This window comes from Electrona antarctica (genome assembly GCF_951216825.1).
Source record: "Electrona antarctica genome assembly, chromosome: 20".
In the NCBI taxonomy this organism is placed as follows: domain Eukaryota; kingdom Metazoa; phylum Chordata; class Actinopteri; order Myctophiformes; family Myctophidae; genus Electrona; species Electrona antarctica.
Window position 1 is genome coordinate 28,217,908 of NC_136801.1, and position 22,026 is coordinate 28,239,933.

The window sequence follows — 22,026 nt, forward strand, 5'->3', positions numbered from 1 at the left end:
TTACACCGACTCCCAAACTGTTTGTTTGGAGGGAGCGTTCTTTTTTTTACCGGACACATTTTGAGCCGAGACTAGCTGGCTGCTTCAGAGTGTTGTTTCTTTTAGCGCAGCTCGTGTTTGGGGTGGACTTTTTTTTACGCGTTTCACGGTGGCGGGGAATTGTGATCCAAGGTCAGTGCCCTATGGGCAAACTATAGTCCCAGAGGGAGGGCCGCACATAGGTAACACACACACACACACACACGCACGCGCGCAGCCACGCACACACGCATGCAGACACACACACACACACACACCTCGTGTAGTAGTGCTGCCTGTTACTGAGTGTGTGACTGTGTGCAGGTCAGTCGAGCTCCCGGGCCGCCTCGCAGACCAGTGTCTACCTGGACCCCTACGGTTACCGTGACAACCAGGCCTTTGACACCATGAGCGTGGACAGCTCCGACTCCATCGAGACCAGCATCTCCGCCTGCTCGCCCGACAACATCTCCAGGTGTGTGTACGTGTGTGAGACGAGTGAGAGAGAGCGAGAGGCAAGCATTTCCTTTTCTCTCTGTGGTAATCACTCATATCATAATTCATAGTTTTTATACATGTGTTGGACCAACATTCGTCCACTGTGTTGTCTGTTCCACTCTGTCCTTATAATGTGCAATGCAGAGAGAGGGGTGGGTGGGGGGGGGGGGGTGGTGGAGAGACAGATAGCAGGAGTGGAAGGTTGAGCAGAAAACAGGAAATTGCTGCAACTTGCCTTTAGAACAGTGGTTCTCAACCTGTTGGCCATGGCCTGGGAGGATATTGCAAATACCTTTGATGATAATATAACATTCATATTTAAAAATAAATCACACTTGTGTGAAGTGAGGGGTGTCCGGTAATGTTGAAATGAAGCATCATTTTGACTTTCAGAAGCCTGCACATATGAGGCAGAGTCACTTTCATTCATTGCAGATTCACTGCTGCTATATACGTTATATATATGTTACGAGACATGAAGTCAGTGTGTTATTGTATGAAATAAGACGGTCACAAGATGTATTTATATTGGCCACATGACGTCTCACGTCATCATGTCAGTGCCCTAAATCAAGGGTTCTCAAACCGTGGGTCGCCACCCCTCGGGGGGTCGCCAAATTATTTTGGGGGGTCCCCAAATTATTATTATTATTTTTTTTTTTAAACTGAATTGCTGGAAAATGGAAATGAAGGTGCACATAGTACATGCATACACCTCCCTAATGATTATATCTGGTTTCAGTATTTATTTATTATTATATGGTGTATTGTCTCTATTATTAAGGTTATTGTAGCAGTCCATTTATATTGGGCGTCGGGAGGGGGCGGGGCGGGGGTCCAGAAACATTGCCAAAGCATTGCCGGGGGTCCCCGGCCAAAAACGTTGAGAACCCCTGCCCTAAATAAACAATCCATTAGCTTGGCTGCCATATGACGTCATTTCAAAGCCATGCATTGGAGGGGCCCCTCAAAAAGTAAGAACAAAAAAACTTTTGGAAAAATGAATAGGTACTGAAAGTACACTGTTAGTTCCATTGATCCGAGCAGGAACACAATCGATTGATCATTAAAATAAACATAATCTGAAAATGCACACGGCATCTGACCACTGAAGTGGCCCCTGATGCAGAAAAGGTTGAAAACCACTGCTTTTCAGAGGAGACTGGAAGTGGTCGTGTGACCCTCACAGTAAATATCTGGGAAGGAATCATATTTCCGGAGCGACAGACTCAGCAGAGATGAAGGAACAAAGAGACTCATTTCTGTTGTAATGTAAAACATGGTGTGCAGAAAGAGAGGGAGAGAGCAAGCAGCAGAGAATGCGGGGCGAGTTAATGTAAAGAGTCTGTGGAGGTTCCCGCCTTTCTTTCATGATTCCCTCCTCGGAGAAGTGTGTGTGTGTGTGTGTGTGTGTGTGTGTGTGTGTGTGTGTGTGTGTGTGTGTGTGTGTGTGTGTGTGTGTGTGTGTGTGTGTGTGTGTGTGTGTGTGTGTGTGTGTGTGTGTGTGTGTGTGTGTGTGTGTGTGTGTGTGTGTGTGTGTGTGTGTCGAACATGTGTGTTGCAACGGTGCCTTGATTAGTGTTCTAGGGGTCAAGTTACAGAATGAGGAAAGCTTAAAGCAGTGCGTGTGTGTGGCTGCGTGCGTGCGTGTGACTGTGCGTGTATTGAACCCCCTCAGGTTCAGATGAGCAGGGCAAAGCTGTATGCATGCAGAGGTATATTTTGGGGGGCTTCCAGCCCCCCTATCTGGACCAAAACCATGTGTGGTGCCGCTCTTCCTCTGTAACTCACAATGGTTCAGGCCATTCCGCCCCCCCTCCCTCCCCGTTGATGTGAATGGTACAGGCCGTGTTCTGCAGATAGATTTGGTATGGTCTCTAAAACCATTTGCAGGTCAGACTGCAAAGAATACGTGGGCTCTGTGATCCTCAGCTTGGCTGCGTTAAGGATTGTGTTGCGTTGTACTGGATGGACCTGAAACGGATTTGATTTGATTGGAATGGGTGCATGCATGGGGAGGGGGAGGGGGGGGGGGGGGGGGTATAGCGGTGCAACATTGGATGAAATAGAAGTTTTCATTCTTGAGGAGGAACAAATGTAGGTGGTGAAATGAACCAAACGCTCATGGAGTAGTGGAAATATTTGACGTCTTAATTGAAATCCACAATGACCATGGAATCTACAATGACCCTGAGGCTAGTTCCTTCTCATAGACGGAGGTAAGAGTTGGGAGTTAGGATTAGAGAGACATTATGATTGATGATTCATACATAGTTGCATGGCGATGATGCTTGCTGAAAATAGCTGGTGTGCACTCCGTTGAGGGCTTGTGGATCGGCTGGTTTTGGCACCATGCGGATAAATCAAATGTTAGCATTCAGTTGGAGAGGGATGGACAGTAATGGAGTGATGGAGAGGAAAGAGGAGGGAAACGAGGGATGGAGAAGCGTTAGATACAGTGCTGGAGGACTGTCTGTCCCTTCAGGATTATGCAGCGTTTGTTTAACAAAATGATGGCACTTGCAGCGGCTTTCACTAAAGAATGCATTGGAAAATGACAATGCAGCAGCAAAAGTGTATTAATTTTGGGACTGTAATTGTAATGTACTAATGGTAGATTATTGGATGAACGTTTTGTCCATATTTCCTAAAATCACACAAATGTGTCATGATAAGCAAAACTGTAAACCATTTTTGTTCTAAATACATAATAGTATAGGGTTGAAGACAACGTTGTGATTCCATAATTGCATAATCCTGGCGGGACTGACTAGTTGATGCTTTTACCTGTACTCTCATTCAAAACAGTAAGACAATGTGATTAGTTTGTCATTGCAACAATTATAGGGGGTACTGTCTGTAAAGTTTTCATATTGTGCAGCTAGGTGTCATTTTGACAAAGTGTTTGCTGGATATGTGGATTAGACACCAATCATCAATGCAACTCTCACTTTTCTTAGCAGCCAATTGTTTTTTTTAATCTCCACTGAAACAGAAGAGTGTATTTGACAAAGTGTCTATTTAAAGAAACCACGTCTAACTTTACTTTCATTGGTCGACTTCAAAGTGTCGTCGTTTGAATATTCCAGAGAGCGGGAAAGAGTTCGTCTCCCTCTCTCCTTCACCCCTGCTTTGCTTTCTCAGTTTCTCTCTTTTTTCACTCATCCAATGTCTCTCTTTATTTATTTTTGCCACCCTTGGCTTTACTCTCCAAACCCTCCCCTCTTTTCTCTGATGCACTTCCATGCTTTATTTTTCTCTCTTTCTCACACCATATATGTCTCTCCTTTCTGTACCCCAATTCTCTCTACCTCTCTGTGGTTTGTTTAGACTAAGTCTAATGTGCACCATTCATCTTAACGGTGTTGTGACAGCCACACTGAAACACATTGTGTATCAGTTTACCGCTAGCTGTGGATGTCACGCACGCACGCACGCACGCACGCATGATTCCCTGATTGCCTTAACATCCTGTTCACAGATCCTGTTGATTTCCTCTTTGATCCAACACAAACAACCACTCTCTCACTCTCTTTCTCTCTCTCTCTTTCTCTCACGCACGCACGCACTTTGGTTAAAATGCCAAACAGAATGCTCTGTGAAGCCATAATGTAGAGTGTGTGTGCGTGTGCTTGTGCGAGTTTACATGTGGCAGTTATCACAGACCGAGGAGACTGTTTCTCCCATATCTCTACCAAATAGGCATGTCATTAATGCGTTGTGAGTGACCTCGTAGATCTGCTATGTTTGACTAGTTTGGGTTCTGCAGAGACATTATATTTCTCTTTTGGGTTTAAGAAGGTTGGGTACCACTGACTGCACCAGAGGTCACTTAGAATCAGGTATCATGGCTCCATCTGTCCCTGCAAAATAAGGTCCCAGAGGCGTTAAAGGTGGTGGAAGTGATATTTCCTTGTTACAAATTGCTCTATGTTCCCTTAGTAATCATTGCTATAACTGCAGCATAGAGAGGGAGAGAGAGAGAATGTGGAGTGAATCAGGTAGAGAAGGGAGGAGGAGTGGAGTGGACAGAGGAAAGAAAGACGAGAGGGAAGGAGGTATCGTTTAATTCATCCCAGGTGTTCCCTTTTTGAAGTGGAAATGATAAGCAGCAGACTTCTGTTACTACAGCCAACGCACGCACGCACGCACGCACACACGCACATGTGCTATGAGCAGCTGGCTGTAGAGTGTGTATTGGTACATTACATGTGACTGTGTTGTGGGTTCCAGTGCCAGTACGTCCAACATGGCCAAACTGGAGGAGATGGAACGTCTACTGAGAGAAGCACAGCTCGAGAAGAACCGCCTCATAGAACACAAGGTCGGTTACACACACACACACACACACACACACACACACACACACACACGTCCACTGACATATTACAGCACCAACAATACTTTTCTCTCAGAGCCAGATTTACGGTCAAGCTTAGTGAGATGTAATTTGTTTCCATTGCTTATTCCTCATCAACAGCGCAACTATATTTAACCACTGTATAATGGCAATATAATATGCTACCCATATGTCAATTATAGCAGTAAAGAAGTCCATCAAATCTAATATTGTGATTACTGACTACTTTCGACCAGTCAAAATGCTTTGCTGAAAAGGTTTTGTGTCGAATGTAAACGCCATGTAACGTGTCCATGTTCCAACCCTTAGGAGCTGGAGATGGAGGTGCGAAAGCAAGCCTTTGACGAGGAGAGGAGACGAAGGGAGGAGCTGGAGAAGAGGCTGCAGGACGAGACCACCAGGAGGCAGAAGCTCATCGACCGCGAGGTGAAGCTACGAGAGAAACAGAGGGCACAGGTGAGAGACACACAACCATGAAGGGTTATTAACGTATAGAGAAACAGAGGGCACAGGTGAGAGACACACAACCATGAAGGGTTATTAACCCATAAAGAAACAGAGGGCACAGGTGAGAGACACACAACCATGAATGGTTATTAACCCATAGAGAAACAGAGGGCACAGGTGAGAGACACACAACCATGAAGGGTTATTAACCCATAGAGAAACAGAGGGCACAGGTGAGAGACACACAACCATGAAGGGTTAGAAACCCATAGAGAAACAGAGGGCACAGGTGAGAGACACACAACCATGAAGGGTTATTAACCCATAGAGAAACAGAGGGCACAGGTGAGAGACACACAACCATGAAGGGTTATTAACCCATAGAGAAACAGAGGGCACAGGTGAGAGACACACAACCATGAAGGGTTATTAACGTATAGAGAAACAGAGGGCACAGGTGAGAGACACACAACCATGAAGGGTTATTAACGTATAGAGAAACAGAGGGCACAGGTGAGAGACACACAAAGGCCTCTTAAAGGACCACTTCACCACTTTTCAACCTATCTTCATATAATAGGTAGGCCTACTCACTAATAATCATGATAAAATGGCACTATTTATTTCTATTCAGTCTGTGTCTCATATAGGAGGGTTCAGAGACCCGTCCACCAGTGACATCATCGATGGAGAATCCAAGCTAATAGAAACTGCAGGCTTTCTATTCCTGAAAAGTTGCAATGCGAAAATGGAAGCCATCGTTCTCACGATAGTAAAAATCTAAAAATGTTTGTAAAAAATTGTGATCTGCCTAACGATGATGTCACTGCTGGACGAGTAAAGATGAAGGGAAAATAGACCTTTTACACATACAAATAAATTACACAATAATCAACACAAACACTTAACACACCAAATCAAATCATATTATGGCGTATATGTCAATTATTCCATCAAATCAAACGGCATAAACAATATTAGTTTTCCTCTTCTACAAAAATAAAACTTACAGTTCTGTTCTGTATCATACCATACTTGTATTATTTTCCACCACGGAGTAACCTCGCATCAGACTATCCAGCATAGCGGTGGACAGTCAAGACGGGCAGTGTCGATAGGCCAATCAGAGGCAGGCGGGGCGTTACCATGTCTATGCTCGGACGCAAACTAGATATACGCCCCGGCACACTACAGTGTGGTTTCACTCTAGGCTGCGGTACACCGGCGCCTCCGACACACATCACTACGGACACATGCTTTATCTCCTCAGAGCAGGGATCTGCAAGCTATAAAAAGGCACACCTCTCATTTCGGCCATTTGAAAATAGCCGATCTGCGTGATGTGACTTAACCCATTCAGGCCTGAAAAAAAAAGTTTTCTAAATCAATTTTCTGAAAGATTTGAAGCACATTTTAACGATTTTTCAAAAATAGCAGACCTACAAGCTCATAGCGCGCCACTCGGTGGCGCGCTATGAGCTTGTAGATCTGCTATTTTTCAATAGCTAAATTATAACATAATGTATGTAACCACCAAAAGGGGTTCCCACTCAAAATGGGTTAAGTAACTAGTTTTTTTTCCACCACTGGTCTGAACAAAGGCTTTTTGAACCTTGTCCTCTCCAGTCTCGGCCGCTGACCCGCTACCTGCCGGTGAGGAAGGACGACTTTGACCTGCGCTCCCACATCGAGTCGGCGGGCCACAGCGCGGACACCTGCTTCCACCTGTCCATCACGGAGAAGACCTGCCGCGGATACCTGGTCAAGATGGGAGGCAAGATCAAGACCTGGAAGAAACGCTGGTTCGTCTTCGACCGCAACCGACGCACGCTCTCCTACTACGCAGGTAGGAGGGAATAGAGTGTGTGTGTGTGTGTGTGTGTGTGTGTGTGTGTGTGTGTGTGTGTGTGTGTGTGTGTGTGTGTGTGTGTGTGTGTGTGTGTGTGTGTGTGTGTGTGTGTGTGTGTGTGTGTGTGTGTGTGTGTGTGTGTGTGTGTGTGTGTGTGTGTGTGTCATGTATATATGTACATACTATATCACTATGTGAATAGTGATATACATGTATGCACACAAAATCATGACCTAGACACACACACGTACACACACGCACAGAGTTTGAATTACTGTATGCATTTGTGTTTTCTGTCACTGTCATTCAGCGCTGGTGTGATCATCGTGTGTTTGTGTTATTGTCTTTCCACCAGACAAGCATGAAGCCAAGCTGAAAGGGGTGATTTATTTCCAGGCCATTGAGGAAGTATATTACGACCACTTGAAAAACGCACACAAGGTATGTGTGTGTTTGCACGTATGACCACTGTTTTAGAGAAGGGGACTTCAACCTTTTTCTGGCCAAGGAACCCTTATCTGAGAGAGAGGTGAAGCAGGGAATGTAATGTCTTCCATTTAAGTCTTCTCTCTTTTTCTCTCTATCCTTACCTCTCCCATAACCTCTATATCTCGCTCATGATCTTTTCCCTTTCCACCCTCCCATCCTTCCTAGAAACCTCCCCACCCTCAATTCTTCCTTCCTCCTTCCCGCTTTCACTCTATATTTGTCCCATTATCTATTTTCACCCCCCCCCTCTCTCTCTCAAACGTTCGAACTACAAAGTCACAACGCCTCGCAATGTGACATGTTGTGAGCTTGTAGACCGCCTTATTGTGAATACAAATGTTGTCTATTGACCACACACACACACACACACACACACACACACGAGACAAATACAAATACAAAACACACAATACTGTTTCAGATTCTTTGTAAAGTCTCTTATTTTTTTATTTCGATTAACGTTAGTTTTTGTTATTTTCCTAAGTTGACATACAATAATAACTCCTCTCTCTCTCTCTCTCTCTCTCTCTCTCTCTCTCTCTCTCTCACAGAGCCCCAATCCCTCCCTGACCTTCAGTGTAAAGACTCATGACAGGGTCTATTACATGGTCGCTCCCTCTCCGGAAGCCATGAGGATCTGGATGGATGTGATTGTCACCGGTGCGGAGGGTTACACCCAGTTCATGGTGTAGTGCCGAGAGCAGGGGCGGAGGGATATATCGCTGATGCGAGCCTGGACTAATTTCCGACACCTTCTATTTTTGTAATTGCTCAACTTATACGGATAGACGTGTCACCTGCATCAAGGGATTTACACGTTTCCTGAGGTGTGGCAAGAAGAGCAGCCTTGAGTAGACTTTCGGTAACTTTTGCCTGCCTGCAGAACAAAATGGCCAGAGTTTGCAGTGTTAATTTAAGGCAGAGAAAGACATTGGCTGAAGATTTTGGGGCAATCTGGCTGGTTCCCTTGTGTCAAGGACAAACCAGCAAATAAGTCATCAGTTGTCTTGGTCATCAAGTACTCCAACTCACATCAAGGTGCTTTGGACTAAATCCTAGAAATGTGTACCAAGTGCAAAGTCTAATATAATATTATACACCACTGCATACCACGTCGGAAAGAAACCGTTCATGAAAACTAGAGGTGTGCATTAGTTGAGCCGTGAAAAGCCAAACTTTGCCATCAAATAACATAATTATCTTATGTCATCCAGGAAAGCAGCAGGGAAGTGAAATGGCGCGAGTGCAATGTGTCCCTTGAGACCTTTCTACGATGAGCAATTCATTCAGGAATTATGTAGTAGGACAATGTTACTGTTAATCACCCTACAGCACCCTATGTCTGATGTTGAGTTAGAGTTGTAGTATATGAAGTTTCATGGCTTTGTGTTGCTCACAATTTCTCCTGTTTTACAACTAGGACTTCATACAGTAGACACATTTTGATGCACCAAGGATCTTCCTCGAGTAAAATACAGTAAACTCTAGGCTAGATTCTCTTAAGTTTTGCCAAAGTAAGCTAATGCTACATACATAATTCCCAATGTAATTGTTATCAGCAAGCCATATAACACCTTTTGTCAAGGTTAGTGATAACATTGTTAAAACAGTAGATTGGTTGACTATATTCGTGTATATAGTCAAACAATTTAGTTTTGCAATCATAAAGAGTAGATTATTGTCTTTCTGAAGTGCTCAATTGCTCAAGAGTCAGTATCATAGTGAATACAATATGGAGCCAGGTCTGAATAGAAACTGTAGAAATGACATTTGACTGACACATCTAAAAACCAGTAATAATCAACCTTTTTTAATAGATTGATTATTTTTGATCTATCAATTTGTTCCCTGGGGACCTCCTGGAACCCACCCCCCTCCCCAGACCCGTGCTCTAAAGCAGCAGTGACTCCATTTTTCTTGCTGGAACTAGATATTGTTGTTTAATATCTTCTCTTTTGTTGTTATTTTGATTGTTGCGTCATTTACACATTGGACATTGGATGTGGAAACGTGGTATTTCTGTCTGTTTCTCTTCAGACCAAATCTTGCTTTATTTTATTCTTCTACAACGATTTATTTTTTAATGCCAGTGTGCCTTTGATCATTGTCAATACTGAAATTGGGTCAGATGCTTAGTATTACATGCTGACAGTACACTATGAATCAATTAAATGATAGTTCTGTTTGCCTGATTGTTTTTCTAGACCATTTTTGGTAACAGGTCAGCTCGCCCCTTTTCCATCTCGCCCCACTACTCTACCTAGCTGTAAATAACAAACATAATTCATGTTTGTGATTATTTAAAAGGTATTATCATAATAATGTATCATTGTTAAGTTCACTCTGTATATCCACGGGCATAATAGCATGATGATGCCATTACAAAACATGGGCTACATGGAAGAAATGTGATTAATAAAACTAAATGAACTGCTAGAAGGTCATAAATTAACTTAATTAAGCAGTCACCGTCTCTGTGACATGTTCTTTATATTTTACAGAGTATAAAGATCGACTACTATGAAATCAAATAAATCTGTATACAAGATAATTTCAGAGAATGAGGGAAATACTAAATTAACTTAATTTACTAATTGCGGGGGCAAGTTGGTAAAGGGGCGAGCAGTCTCGTATTCCCATTTTGTGTGAGGAGAAAGCCTACCACACATTAGCAGAAATGTAATAATGAAAGAATATCGTTTAATATAATGTGATATTATTGTTCCGCTTCAATTGCAGTCGCAGCTTCAGGAGAAACGTTACTGTCATCCTCAGGTCTTAAAACTGTTATGTTTGTTTTTGATATGGATTGCATAATTGCTGAGGCGTGCCTCTTATGTGTGTGTGTGTGTGTGTACTGTGTATATATATTATATATAGGCAATTTTGTTTACTGACTTTGTCACATTCTGTAGATCCAAGGTGCTACCCTTCCATACTTCACCCATAGATCCAGCCTATATTGCCTTATACATTACCCAGTGAAAATAGTGCCTTTTATCTACTAATAGTGTAATATGTGACAGTTTCATGTAAGATATGGGGGTTCATTGTGCTATGTTGCCACAATATCAAAAATGATGACACCCGAGGCTGTTCGCCCATACAAACAGAAGAGATAGTTGTTTCCAACACATAGAATTACATGAGAAATGACGCCGTCTTGGTTTCTTTTGACACAAATTTGTGATATATTCATTTGTAAATGTGGTCTTCAAGTTGTAGTTCAATTGGAGATGGTATCGTGAGACTTTCTCACACTGCATGTACAGTACAGCCCCTTCCATGTGTTATGATTATTTTTCACATGCTTATCGTTGCTATTCCAAGTATCCCAGGGTTGGATTTGCTTTATGGGGGGATTTTGCTGGCCGGTGGGAATATATTTTAGCCCAGCTTCTGGTCTGACTGAATTTTATACATACATTTCCTGTTGGGAAATGTAGACTGTAGTCTGATATGTTTATATTGTATTCATGTTTGATAATTTCACAATTTGTGTGTGCGTGCGTGCAAGAAATGTGTTAAACAACATTAACCTTGGTGTCCCTCTTCTGGGAGAAGCCAATGCATTCTATTTCTCACACCCAATGCTTCAAACGGGTGACGAATTGGGACAGGATTTGACCATGCAGCACCCATTTGACACTAGGGACCCTCCTGTCCTGTCGCGTCATGCTGACGAGGGCAAATGATTTTTATTTCTCGGCAGTGGCTCAGGAGGTAGAGCGGCGCTCACTGAACCCCTAACTGCTACCAATGAGCAGGGTCCATAGTTTTCCTCCGCCAATGGTGTGTGAATGAATGTGAAATTGTGAATGTGAAGTACATTCATTGTAAAGCGCTTTGAATCGTCCTAAAGGCTAGGCGCTACACACTGTAAATGCAGTCCATTCTCTGCCTCTAGGTGCTGCCACACGGTCGAAAGAGCTGCGCACGTTCTCGGCTGCGCGCAGCTTAAAGCTTGAGTTTTTAGACAGCTGGTGGATGGAAATTAAGCTCCACCTCCGCTGAATTCTTGCGCGACGGCCAGATTCCCGGAAACGCTCTCCTCCGCCCAAAAAGTCCGCGGAGGTGGAGCTTCTTTTCCATCCACCAGCTGTCTAAAAACTCAGAATTTAAGCTGCGCGCAGCTTAAGAAGTGCGCAGCTTAAGAAAGTTTTGCGCTATGGTGTGGAGACGGTGTATCTGTATGCAACTCGAGTTTTTCAGAAGCAGACACCGGTCGACATGGCCACTAATGGCTAATGGCTCGTTCAGGGCTGACTCACAGGGATCAAGGCCGCGTCTGATGGCACACATGCCTTGTTTTAAATCTTTATTTTCTTTTTAGCAGACAACAAGGTGGGAGTGAGAACAGCACTTTTCCATTCCCTAGTTGGTGGGACTACCGCAGAGCGTTGAAAAATGATGTGACAGTGGAGTCCCATCATCTCAACACGTTGGTCCGATTTTGGTCCAACTCTGTTGTATGACTTGAGAGTGAGAATGTTTTTGTTTGTTTGTTGTTTTTACATATCAAACGCTGACTATAACTAGATCGATCTGTACATCCATTGGAAAGAAAACCCAGTGATTTAACAAAAGGAGGGTTGAAATGTAATGTTAGTGTATAAAAGAGCCTCGTAGTATTGTAATTGACATTTGACATCAGACATTTAAAGCCTATGGTACACAATGGACACGCCACAGAGTTTCCCACTGATGGGCAGTTATTATAACCATTATGCTGCTTTCGTCCCCTGGCTTTCATTGCTTTGATTACCACTTCATAATTTGTCATTGATGACTATCAAGATGCCTGATCTGTACTGTATATTAATCACTGAGAAATTTGTAATATTGGGTTATTGTACAAATATAATGCCTTTCCTTTTTATTTGTAGTTTCCGTCGACTATGTCATTGCCCTAAAGATTAGGCCCGTGTGGGAGAAAACCCACTTCATCATTATGACTCTTGTGTGGCTCTTGATCTTCTCAGATTGACCAAAAATATCTAAATCATGCAGAGTAAAACCTATTCATGTTTAGATTGTTTGGTCCTCTCGAACAATCATAGTCAATCAATTTCATAGTATGAAAGGTTGATCAAACTGAATGGTCAGTTTTCAGACCACTGTTTCTTCAGGACATACCAAGCATGTAGTTACTCGTTCGCATCAGCAGAGGGGGCTGTTACAGTGGACTGTTCCATGACATTAATTAATTTCAAAAGTTACATCCACTTTCATTTTTTTTCATTTTTTTTAACCTGTATCATCATTCTGATCATACACTATTTATGCTATAACAATGCATGTACCTTAATTTTGTATTTACGTACGGTATGGACAATAAACTATATATTTTACCATTTTGTTTAGATGTTTTGTCTTATCCTTATACTCTTGAGTGTGTTTCTGAAAACCCTATAATCCATAATGGTGTAAAAATATATCTGTCCTTCCACACTTGACAATTGTTTGGCAATAGGGAGGCCTTGAAAAAGAACGGTTTGAGGTCAATGGCAGATTGTCAAAAAATAACTCACCTAGAAACTCCATTCACACTTTTTATAATTCAGCTTACTGTGGAGACACATGCTGGAACTTTTTACTTTGAAATGTTTTGTAGTTTCTGAGTTATTTAACTTCAACGCCCAATGCATTCCCAATGGCAATAGCACAAACTTTGGCATGCTACTAGTCCTACATACTTACACCTAGAAACCCCATTCAAACCTATTTAGGTTCATCTTACGGTGGACATGTTTGCCTGAAAAGGAATCTTTGAAATGTTTCATAGTTTTAGAAATATAGTGCTTTTAAATTTGAGACATTTACAATGGGGCTCAATGGCAGATATTGGCACGTCAAAAAAGCACTTTCACCTAGAAACTCCATTCACACTTTTTATAATTCAGCTTTCTGTGGAGACACATGCTGGAACTTTTTACTTTGAAATGTTTTGTAGTTTCTGAGTTATTTAAGTTAAACCCCCTATTGCATTCCCAATGGCAATAGCACAAACTTTGGCATGCTACTAGTCCTACATACTTACACCTAGAAACCCCATTCAAACCTATTTAGGTTCATCTTACGGTGGACATGTTTGCCTGAAAAGGAATCTTTGAAATGTTTCATCGTTTTAGAAATATAGTGCTTTCAAATTTGAGACATTTACAATGGGGCTCAATGGCAGATATTGGCACGTCAAAAAAGCACTTTCACCTAGAAACTCCATTCACACTTTTTATAATTCAGCTTTCTGTGGAGACACATGCTGGAACTTTTTACTTTGAAATGTTTTGTAGTTTCTGAGTTATTTAAGTTAAACGCCCAATGCATTCCCAATGGCAATAGCACACACTTTGGCATGCTACTAGTCCTACATACTTACACCTAGAAACCCCATTCAAACCTATTTAGGTTCATCTTACGGTGGACATGTTTGCCTGAAAAGGAATCTTTTAAATGTTTCATCGTTTTAGAAATATAGTGCTTTCAAATTTGAGACATTTACAATGGGGCTCAATGGCAGATATTGGCACGTCAAAAAAGCACTTTCACCTAGAAACTCCATTCACACTTTTTATAATTCAGCTTTCTGTGGAGACACATGCTGGAACTTTTTACTTTGAAATGTTTTGTAGTTTCTGAGTTATTTAAGTTAAACGCCCAATGCATTCCCAATGGCAATAGCACAAACTTTGGCATGCTACTAGTCCTACATACTTACACCTAGAAACCCCATTCAAACCTTTTTAGGTTCATCTTACGGTGGACATGTTTGCCTGAAAAGGAATCTTTCAAATGTTTCATCGTTTTAGAAATATAGTGCTTTCAAATTTGAGACATTTACAATGGGGCTCAATGGCAGATATTGGCACGTCAAAAAAGCACTTTCACCTAGAAACTCCATTCACACTTTTTATAATTCAGCTTTCTGTGGAGACACATGCTGGAACTTTTTACTTTGAAATGTTTTGTAGTTTCTGAGTTATTTAAGTTAAACGCCCAATGCATTCCCAATGGCAATAGCACAAACTTTGGCATGCTACTAGTCCTACATACTTACACCTAGAAACCCCATTCAAACCTATTTAGGTTCATCTTGCGGTGGACATGTTTGCCTGAAAAGGAATCTTTTAAATGTTTCATAGTTTTAGAAATATAGTGCTTTCAATTTGAGAAATTTACAATGGCAGATAGTGGCACGTCAAAATCACTTTCACCTAGAAACTCCATTCACACTTTTTATAATCAGGCTTTCTGTGGAGACACATGCTGGAACTTTTTACTTTGAAATGTTTTGTAGTTTCTGAGTTATTTAAGTTAAACGCCCAATGCATTCCCAATGGCAATAGCACAAACTTTGGCATGCTACTAGTCCTACATACTTACACCTAGAAACCCCATTCAAACCTATTTAGGTTCATCTTGCGGTGGACATGTTTGCCTGAAAAGGAATCTTTTAAATGTTTCATAGTTTTAGAAATATAGTGCTTTAAATTTGAGAAATTTACAATGGCAGATAGTGGCACGTCAAAATCACTTTCACCTAGAAACTCCATTCACACTTTTTATAATCAGGCTTTCTGTGGAGACACATGCTGGAACTTTTTACTTTGAAATGTTTTGTAGTTTCTGAGTTATTTAAGTTAAACGCCCAATGCATTCCCAATGGCAATAGCACAAACTTTGGCATGCTACTAGTCCTACATACTTACACCTAGAAACCCCATTCAAACCTATTTAGGTTCATCTTACGGTGGACATGTTTGCCTGAAAAGGAATCTTTCAAATGTTTCATCGTTTTAGAAATATAGTGCTTTCAAATTTGAGACATTTACAATGGGGCTCAATGGCAGATATTGGCACGTCAAAAAAGCACTTTCACCTAGAAACTCCATTCACACTTTTTATAATTCAGCTTTCTGTGGAGACACATGCTGGGACTTTTTACTTTGAAATGTTTTGTAGTTTCTGAGTTATTTAAGTTAAACGCCCAATGCATTCCCAATGGCAATAGCACAAACTTTGGCATGCTACTAGTCCTACATACTTACACCTAGAAACCCCATTCAAACCTATTTAGGTTCATCTTACGGTGGACATGTTTGCCTGAAAAGGAATCTTTGAAATGTTTCATTGTTTTAGAAATATAGTGCTTTCAAATTTGAGACATTTACAATGGGGCTCAATGGCAGATATTGGCACGTCAAAAAAGCACTTTCACTTAGAAACTCCATTCACACTTTTTATAATTCAGCTTTCTGTGGAGACACATGCTGGAACCTTTTACTTTGAAATGTTTTGTAGTTTCTGAGTTATTTAAGTTAAATCGCCCAATGCATTCCCAATGGCAATAGCACAAACTTTGGCATGCTACTAGTCCTACATACTTACACCTAGAAACCCCATTCAAACCTATTTAGGTTCATCTTACGGTGGACATGTTTGCCTGAAAAGGAATCTTTGAAATGTTTCATAGTTTTAGAAATATAGTGCTTTTAAATTTGAGAAATTTAGAATGGAGGTCAATGGCAGATTTTGGCAAGTAAAGATTTGAGTGGGGTTTGAACCCACAATCTCCAGATAATGCAGCCAGTGTGCTAAGTCACTGATCTACTTGCTACGTGCCACAACACAGTCTGCTGTTCCATTTGAGTACAACATTGATACAAAAATAAAATACAAAAAATAAAATAACTGAAGATTTGGTCTATTGTTTCTTTTGCTGTTGTTTATCTCTAGACGTTCGAATGTTTATGAACCACAATGGAAACAAGTCTCTGGCTTTTCTGTCATTATCTATTCGGCCTTTAAAGAACAGCATGCACAGTGGCTCACTGGGTACAGAGCCTTCCTGGGAATCAGGAGGCTGCAGGTTCAAGTCCTGGCTCTGACATAGTGTCCTAAAATCATGAAAATATAACTAAATATATTATGCCGTCCCAAACCATGGACTATAGTATGTCGTTTTTTCATGATTTTCATCTTTTTTTCAAATCCTCCAAAATCATGAAAAACGACATGCTATAGTATGCCGTCCGAAACCATGACCATAGTATGTTGATTTTTCATGATTTTCATCTTTTTTTCAAATAGTCCAAAATCACGAAAAACGACATGCTATAGTATGCCGTCCGAAAGAAATTATAACTTTGGCATGCTACTAGTCCTACATACTTACACCTAGAATCCCCATTCAAACCTATGTAGGTTCATCTTACGGTGGACATGTTTGCCTGAAAAGGAATCTTTGAAATGTTTCATAGTTTTAGAAATATAGTGCTTTAAATTTGAGAAATTTACAATGGGGCTCAATGGCAGATATTGGCACGTCAAAAAAGCACTTTCACCTAGAAACTCCATTCACACTTTTTATAATTCAGCTTTCTGTGGAGACACATGCTGGAACTTTTTACTTTGAAATGTTTTGTAGTTTCTGAGTTATTTAAGTTAAACGCCCAATGCATTCTCAATGGCAATAGCACAAACTGTGGCATGCTACTAGTCCTACATACTTACACCTAGAAACCCCATTCTAATCTATTTAGGTTCATCTTACGGTGGACATGTTTGCCTGAAAATGAATCTTTGAAATGTTTCATAGTTTAAGAAATATAGTGCTTTCAAATTTGAGAGATTTATAATGGGGCTCAATGGCAGGTTTTGGCACGTCAAAAAATCACTTTCACCTAGAAACTCCATTCACACTTTTTATAATTCAGCTTACTGTTGAGACACATGCTGGAACTTTTTACTTTGAAATGTTTTGTAGTTTCTGAGTTATTTAACTTAAACGCCCAATGCATTCTCAATGGCAATAGCACAAACTGTGGCATGCTACTAGTCCTACATACTTACACCTAGAAACACCATTCTAATCTATTTAGGTTCATCTTACGGTGGACATGTTTGCCTGAAAAGGAATCTTTGAAATGTTTCATAGTTTAAGAAATATAGTGCTTTCAAGTTTGAGAGATTTATAATGGGGCTCAATGGCAGGTTTTGGCACGTCAAAAAATCACTTTCACCTAGAAACTCCATTCACACTTTTTATAATTCAGCTTACTGTGGATACACATGCTGGAACTTTTTACTTTGAAATGTTTTGTAGTTTCTGAGTTATTTAACTTAAACGCCCAATGCATTCTCAATGGCAATAGCACAAACTGTGGCATGCTACTAGTCCTACATACTTACACCTAGAAACCCCATTCTAATCTATTTAGGTTCATCTTACGGTGGACATGTTTGCCTGAAAATGAATCTTTGAAATGTTTCATAGTTTAAGAAATATAGTGCTTTCAAATTTGAGAGATTTATAATGGGGCTCAATGGCAGGTTTTGGCACGTCAAAAAATCACTTTCACCTAGAAACTCCATTCACACTTTTTATAATTCAGCTTACTGTTGAGACACATGCTGGAACTTTTTACTTTGAAATGTTTTGTAGTTTCTGAGTTATTTAACTTAAACGCCCAATGCATTCTCAATGGCAATAGCACAAACTGTGGCATGCTACTAGTCCTACATACTTACACCTAGAAACACCATTCTAATCTATTTAGGTTCATCTTACGGTGGACATGTTTGCCTGAAAAGGAATCTTTGAAATGTTTCATAGTTTAAGAAATATAGTGCTTTCAAGTTTGAGAGATTTATAATGGGGCTCAATGGCAGGTTTTGGCACGTCAAAAAATCACTTTCACCTAGAAACTCCATTCACACTTTTTATAATTCAGCTTACTGTTGAGACACATGCTGGAACTTTTTACTTTGAAATGTTTTGTAGTTTCTGAGTTATTTAACTTAAACGCCCAATGCATTCTCAATGGCAATAGCACAAACTGTGGCATGCTACTAGTCCTACATACTTACACCTAGAAACACCATTCTAATCTATTTAGGTTCATCTTACGGTGGACATGTTTGCCTGAAAAGGAATCTTTGAAATGTTTCATAGTTTAAGAAATATAGTGCTTTCAAGTTTGAGAGATTTATAATGGGGCTCAATGGCAGGTTTTGGCACGTCAAAAAATCACTTTCACCTAGAAACTCCATTCACACTTTTTATAATTCAGCTTACTGTGGATACACATGCTGGAACTTTTTACTTTGAAATGTTTTGTAGTTTCTGAGTTATTTAACTTAAACGCCCAATGCATTCTCAATGGCAATAGCACAAACTGTGGCATGCTACTAGTTCTACATACTTACACCTAGAAACCCCATTCTAATCTATTTAGGTTCATCTTACGGTGGACATGTTTGCCTGAAAATGAATCTTTGAAATGTTTCATAGTTTAAGAAATATAGTGCTTTCAAATTTGAGAGATTTATAATGGGGCTCAATGGCAGGTTTTGGCACGTCAAAAAATCACTTTCACCTAGAAACTCCATTCACACTTTTTATAATTCAGCTTACTGTTGAGACACATGCTGGAACTTTTTACTTTGAAATGTTTTGTAGTTTCTGAGTTATTTAACTTAAACGCCCAATGCATTCTCAATGGCAATAGCACAAACTGTGGCATGCTACTAGTCCTACATACTTACACCTAGAAACACCATTCTAATCTATTTAGGTTCATCTTACGGTGGACATGTTTGCCTGAAAAGGAATCTTTGAAATGTTTCATAGTTTAAGAAATATAGTGCTTTCAAGTTTGAGAGATTTATAATGGGGCTCAATGGCAGGTTTTGGCACGTCAAAAAATCACTTTCACCTAGAAACTCCATTCACACTTTTTATAATTCAGCTTACTGTGGATACACATGCTGGAACTTTTTACTTTGAAATGTTTTGTAGTTTCTGAGTTATTTAACTTAAACGCCCAATGCATTCTCAATGGCAATAGCACAAACTGTGGCATGCTACTAGTCCTACATACTTACACCTAGAAACCCCATTCTAATCTATTTAGGTTCATCTTACGGTGGACATGTTTGCCTGAAAATGAATCTTTGAAATGTTTCATAGTTTAAGAAATATAGTGCTTTCAAATTTGAGAGATTTATAATGGGGCTCAATGGCAGGTTTTGGCACATCAAAAAATCACTTTCACCTAGAAACTCCATTCACACTTTTTATAATTCAGCTTACTGTTGAGACACATGCTGGAACTTTTTACTTTGAAATGTTTTGTAGTTTCTGAGTTATTTAACTTAAACGCCCAATGCATTCTCAATGGCAATAGCACAAACTGTGGCATGCTACTAGTCCTACATACTTACACCTAGAAACACCATTCTAATCTATTTAGGTTCATCTTACGGTGGACATGTTTGCCTGAAAAGGAATCTTTGAAATGTTTCATAGTTTAAGAAATATAGTGCTTTCAAGTTTGAGAGATTTATAATGGGGCTCAATGGCAGGTTTTGGCACGTCAAAAAATCACTTTCACCTAGAAACTCCATTCACACTTTTTATAATTCAGCTTACTGTGGATACACATGCTGGAACTTTTTACTTTGAAATGTTTTGTAGTTTCTGAGTTATTTAACTTAAACGCCCAATGCATTCTCAATGGCAATAGCACAAACTGTGGCATGCTACTAGTCCTACATACTTACACCTAGAAACCCCATTCTAATCTATTTAGGTTCATCTTACGGTGGACATGTTTGCCTGAAAATGAATCTTTGAAATGTTTCATAGTTTAAGAAATATAGTGCTTTCAAATTTGAGAGATTTATAATGGGGCTCAATGGCAGGTTTTGGCACGTCAAAAAATCACTTTCACCTAGAAACTCCATTCACACTTTTTATAATTCAGCTTACTGTTGAGACACATGCTGGAACTTTTTACTTTGAAATGTTTTGTAGTTTCTGAGTAATTTAACTTAAACGCCCAATGCATTCTCAATGGCAATAGCACAAACTGTGGCATGCTACTAGTCCTACATACTTACACCTAGAAACACCATTCTAATCTATTTAGGTTCATCTTACGGTGGACATGTTTGCCTGAAAAGGAATCTTTGAAATGTTTCATAGTTTAAGAAATATAGTGCTTTCAAGTTTGAGAGATTTATAATGGGGCTCAATGGCAGGTTTTGGCACGTCAAAAAATCACTTTCACCTAGAAACTCCATTCACACTTTTTATAATTCAGCTTACTGTGGATACACATGCTGGAACTTTTTACTTTGAAATGTTTTGTAGTTTCTGAGTTATTTAACTTAAACGCCCAATGCATTCTCAATGGCAATAGCACAAACTGTGGCATGCTACTAGTCCTACATACTTACACCTAGAAACCCCATTCTAATCTATTTAGGTTCATCTTACGGTGGACATGTTTGCCTGAAAATGAATCTTTGAAATGTTTCATAGTTTAAGAAATATAGTGCTTTCAAATTTGAGAGATTTATAATGGGGCTCAATGGCAGGTTTTGGCACGTCAAAAAATCACTTTCACCTAGAAACTCCATTCACACTTTTTATAATTCAGCTTACTGTTGAGACACATGCTGGAACTTTTTACTTTGAAATGTTTTGTAGTTTCTGAGTTATTTAACTTAAACGCCCAATGCATTCTCAATGGCAATAGCACAAACTGTGGCATGCTACTAGTCCTACATACTTACACCTAGAAACACCATTCTAATCTATTTAGGTTCATCTTACGGTGGACATGTTTGCCTGAAAAGGAATCTTTGAAATGTTTCATAGTTTAAGAAATATAGTGCTTTCAAGTTTGAGAGATTTATAATGGGGCTCAATGGCAGGTTTTGGCACGTCAAAAAATCACTTTCACCTAGAAACTCCATTCACACTTTTTATAATTCAGCTTACTGTGGATACACATGCTGGAACTTTTTACTTTGAAATGTTTTGTAGTTTCTGAGTTATTTAACTTAAACGCCCAATGCATTCTCAATGGCAATAGCACAAACTGTGGCATGCTACTAGTCCTACATACTTACACCTAGAAACCCCATTCTAATCTATTTAGGTTCATCTTACGGTGGACATGTTTGCCTGAAAAGGAATCTTTGAAATGTTTCATAGTTTTAGATATAGTGCTTTTAAATTTGAGAAATTCAGAATGATCACTTTCACCTAGAAACTGCAGTTAAGTACAGTAATATGGTAATACCATGGTCAGTACACCAATTACTAGTAGTTTTGGCTCTGTGGGCAGGTGCCAATTAAGTGCTGCCTGAAAAAATAAAACTTGTCAATGTACGGAGGCACACAGTGCTGTAAAATATCATAATAGATGGTTGTGTTGAGACTCTGGACTTGACAAAACACTGATGATTTTGGCCATGTTATCTGCAGGTGTTGATCCACTGACAGTGACAACTTAAAGGACCACTTCACCACTTTTCAACTTCTCTTCCTATAATTGGTCCTAACTAATGTTCA

The 22,026-nt window shown here is 40.1% G+C and overlaps 1 protein-coding gene across 6 annotated transcripts in view; it reads left to right on the plus strand.

Moving 5' to 3' along the window:
• The window catches only part of phldb2b (pleckstrin homology-like domain, family B, member 2b), an 86,497-nt gene extending 76,651 nt beyond the window's left edge, over positions 1–9,846 (plus strand). For all 6 annotated transcript variants that reach the window (XM_079490141.1, XM_079490140.1, XM_079490138.1 and 3 more), the window contains 6 exons: positions 343–493; positions 4,750–4,840; positions 5,186–5,332; positions 6,950–7,169; positions 7,528–7,613; positions 8,213–9,846. In XM_079490141.1, coding sequence (XP_079346267.1) covers positions 343–493; positions 4,750–4,840; positions 5,186–5,332; positions 6,950–7,169; positions 7,528–7,613; positions 8,213–8,353 — 836 coding nt within the window. In that variant the 3' untranslated portion in view covers positions 8,354–9,846. The remainder of the gene's footprint in view (positions 1–342; positions 494–4,749; positions 4,841–5,185; positions 5,333–6,949; positions 7,170–7,527; positions 7,614–8,212) is intronic.
• Positions 9,847–22,026: the final 12,180 nt, after the last annotated feature.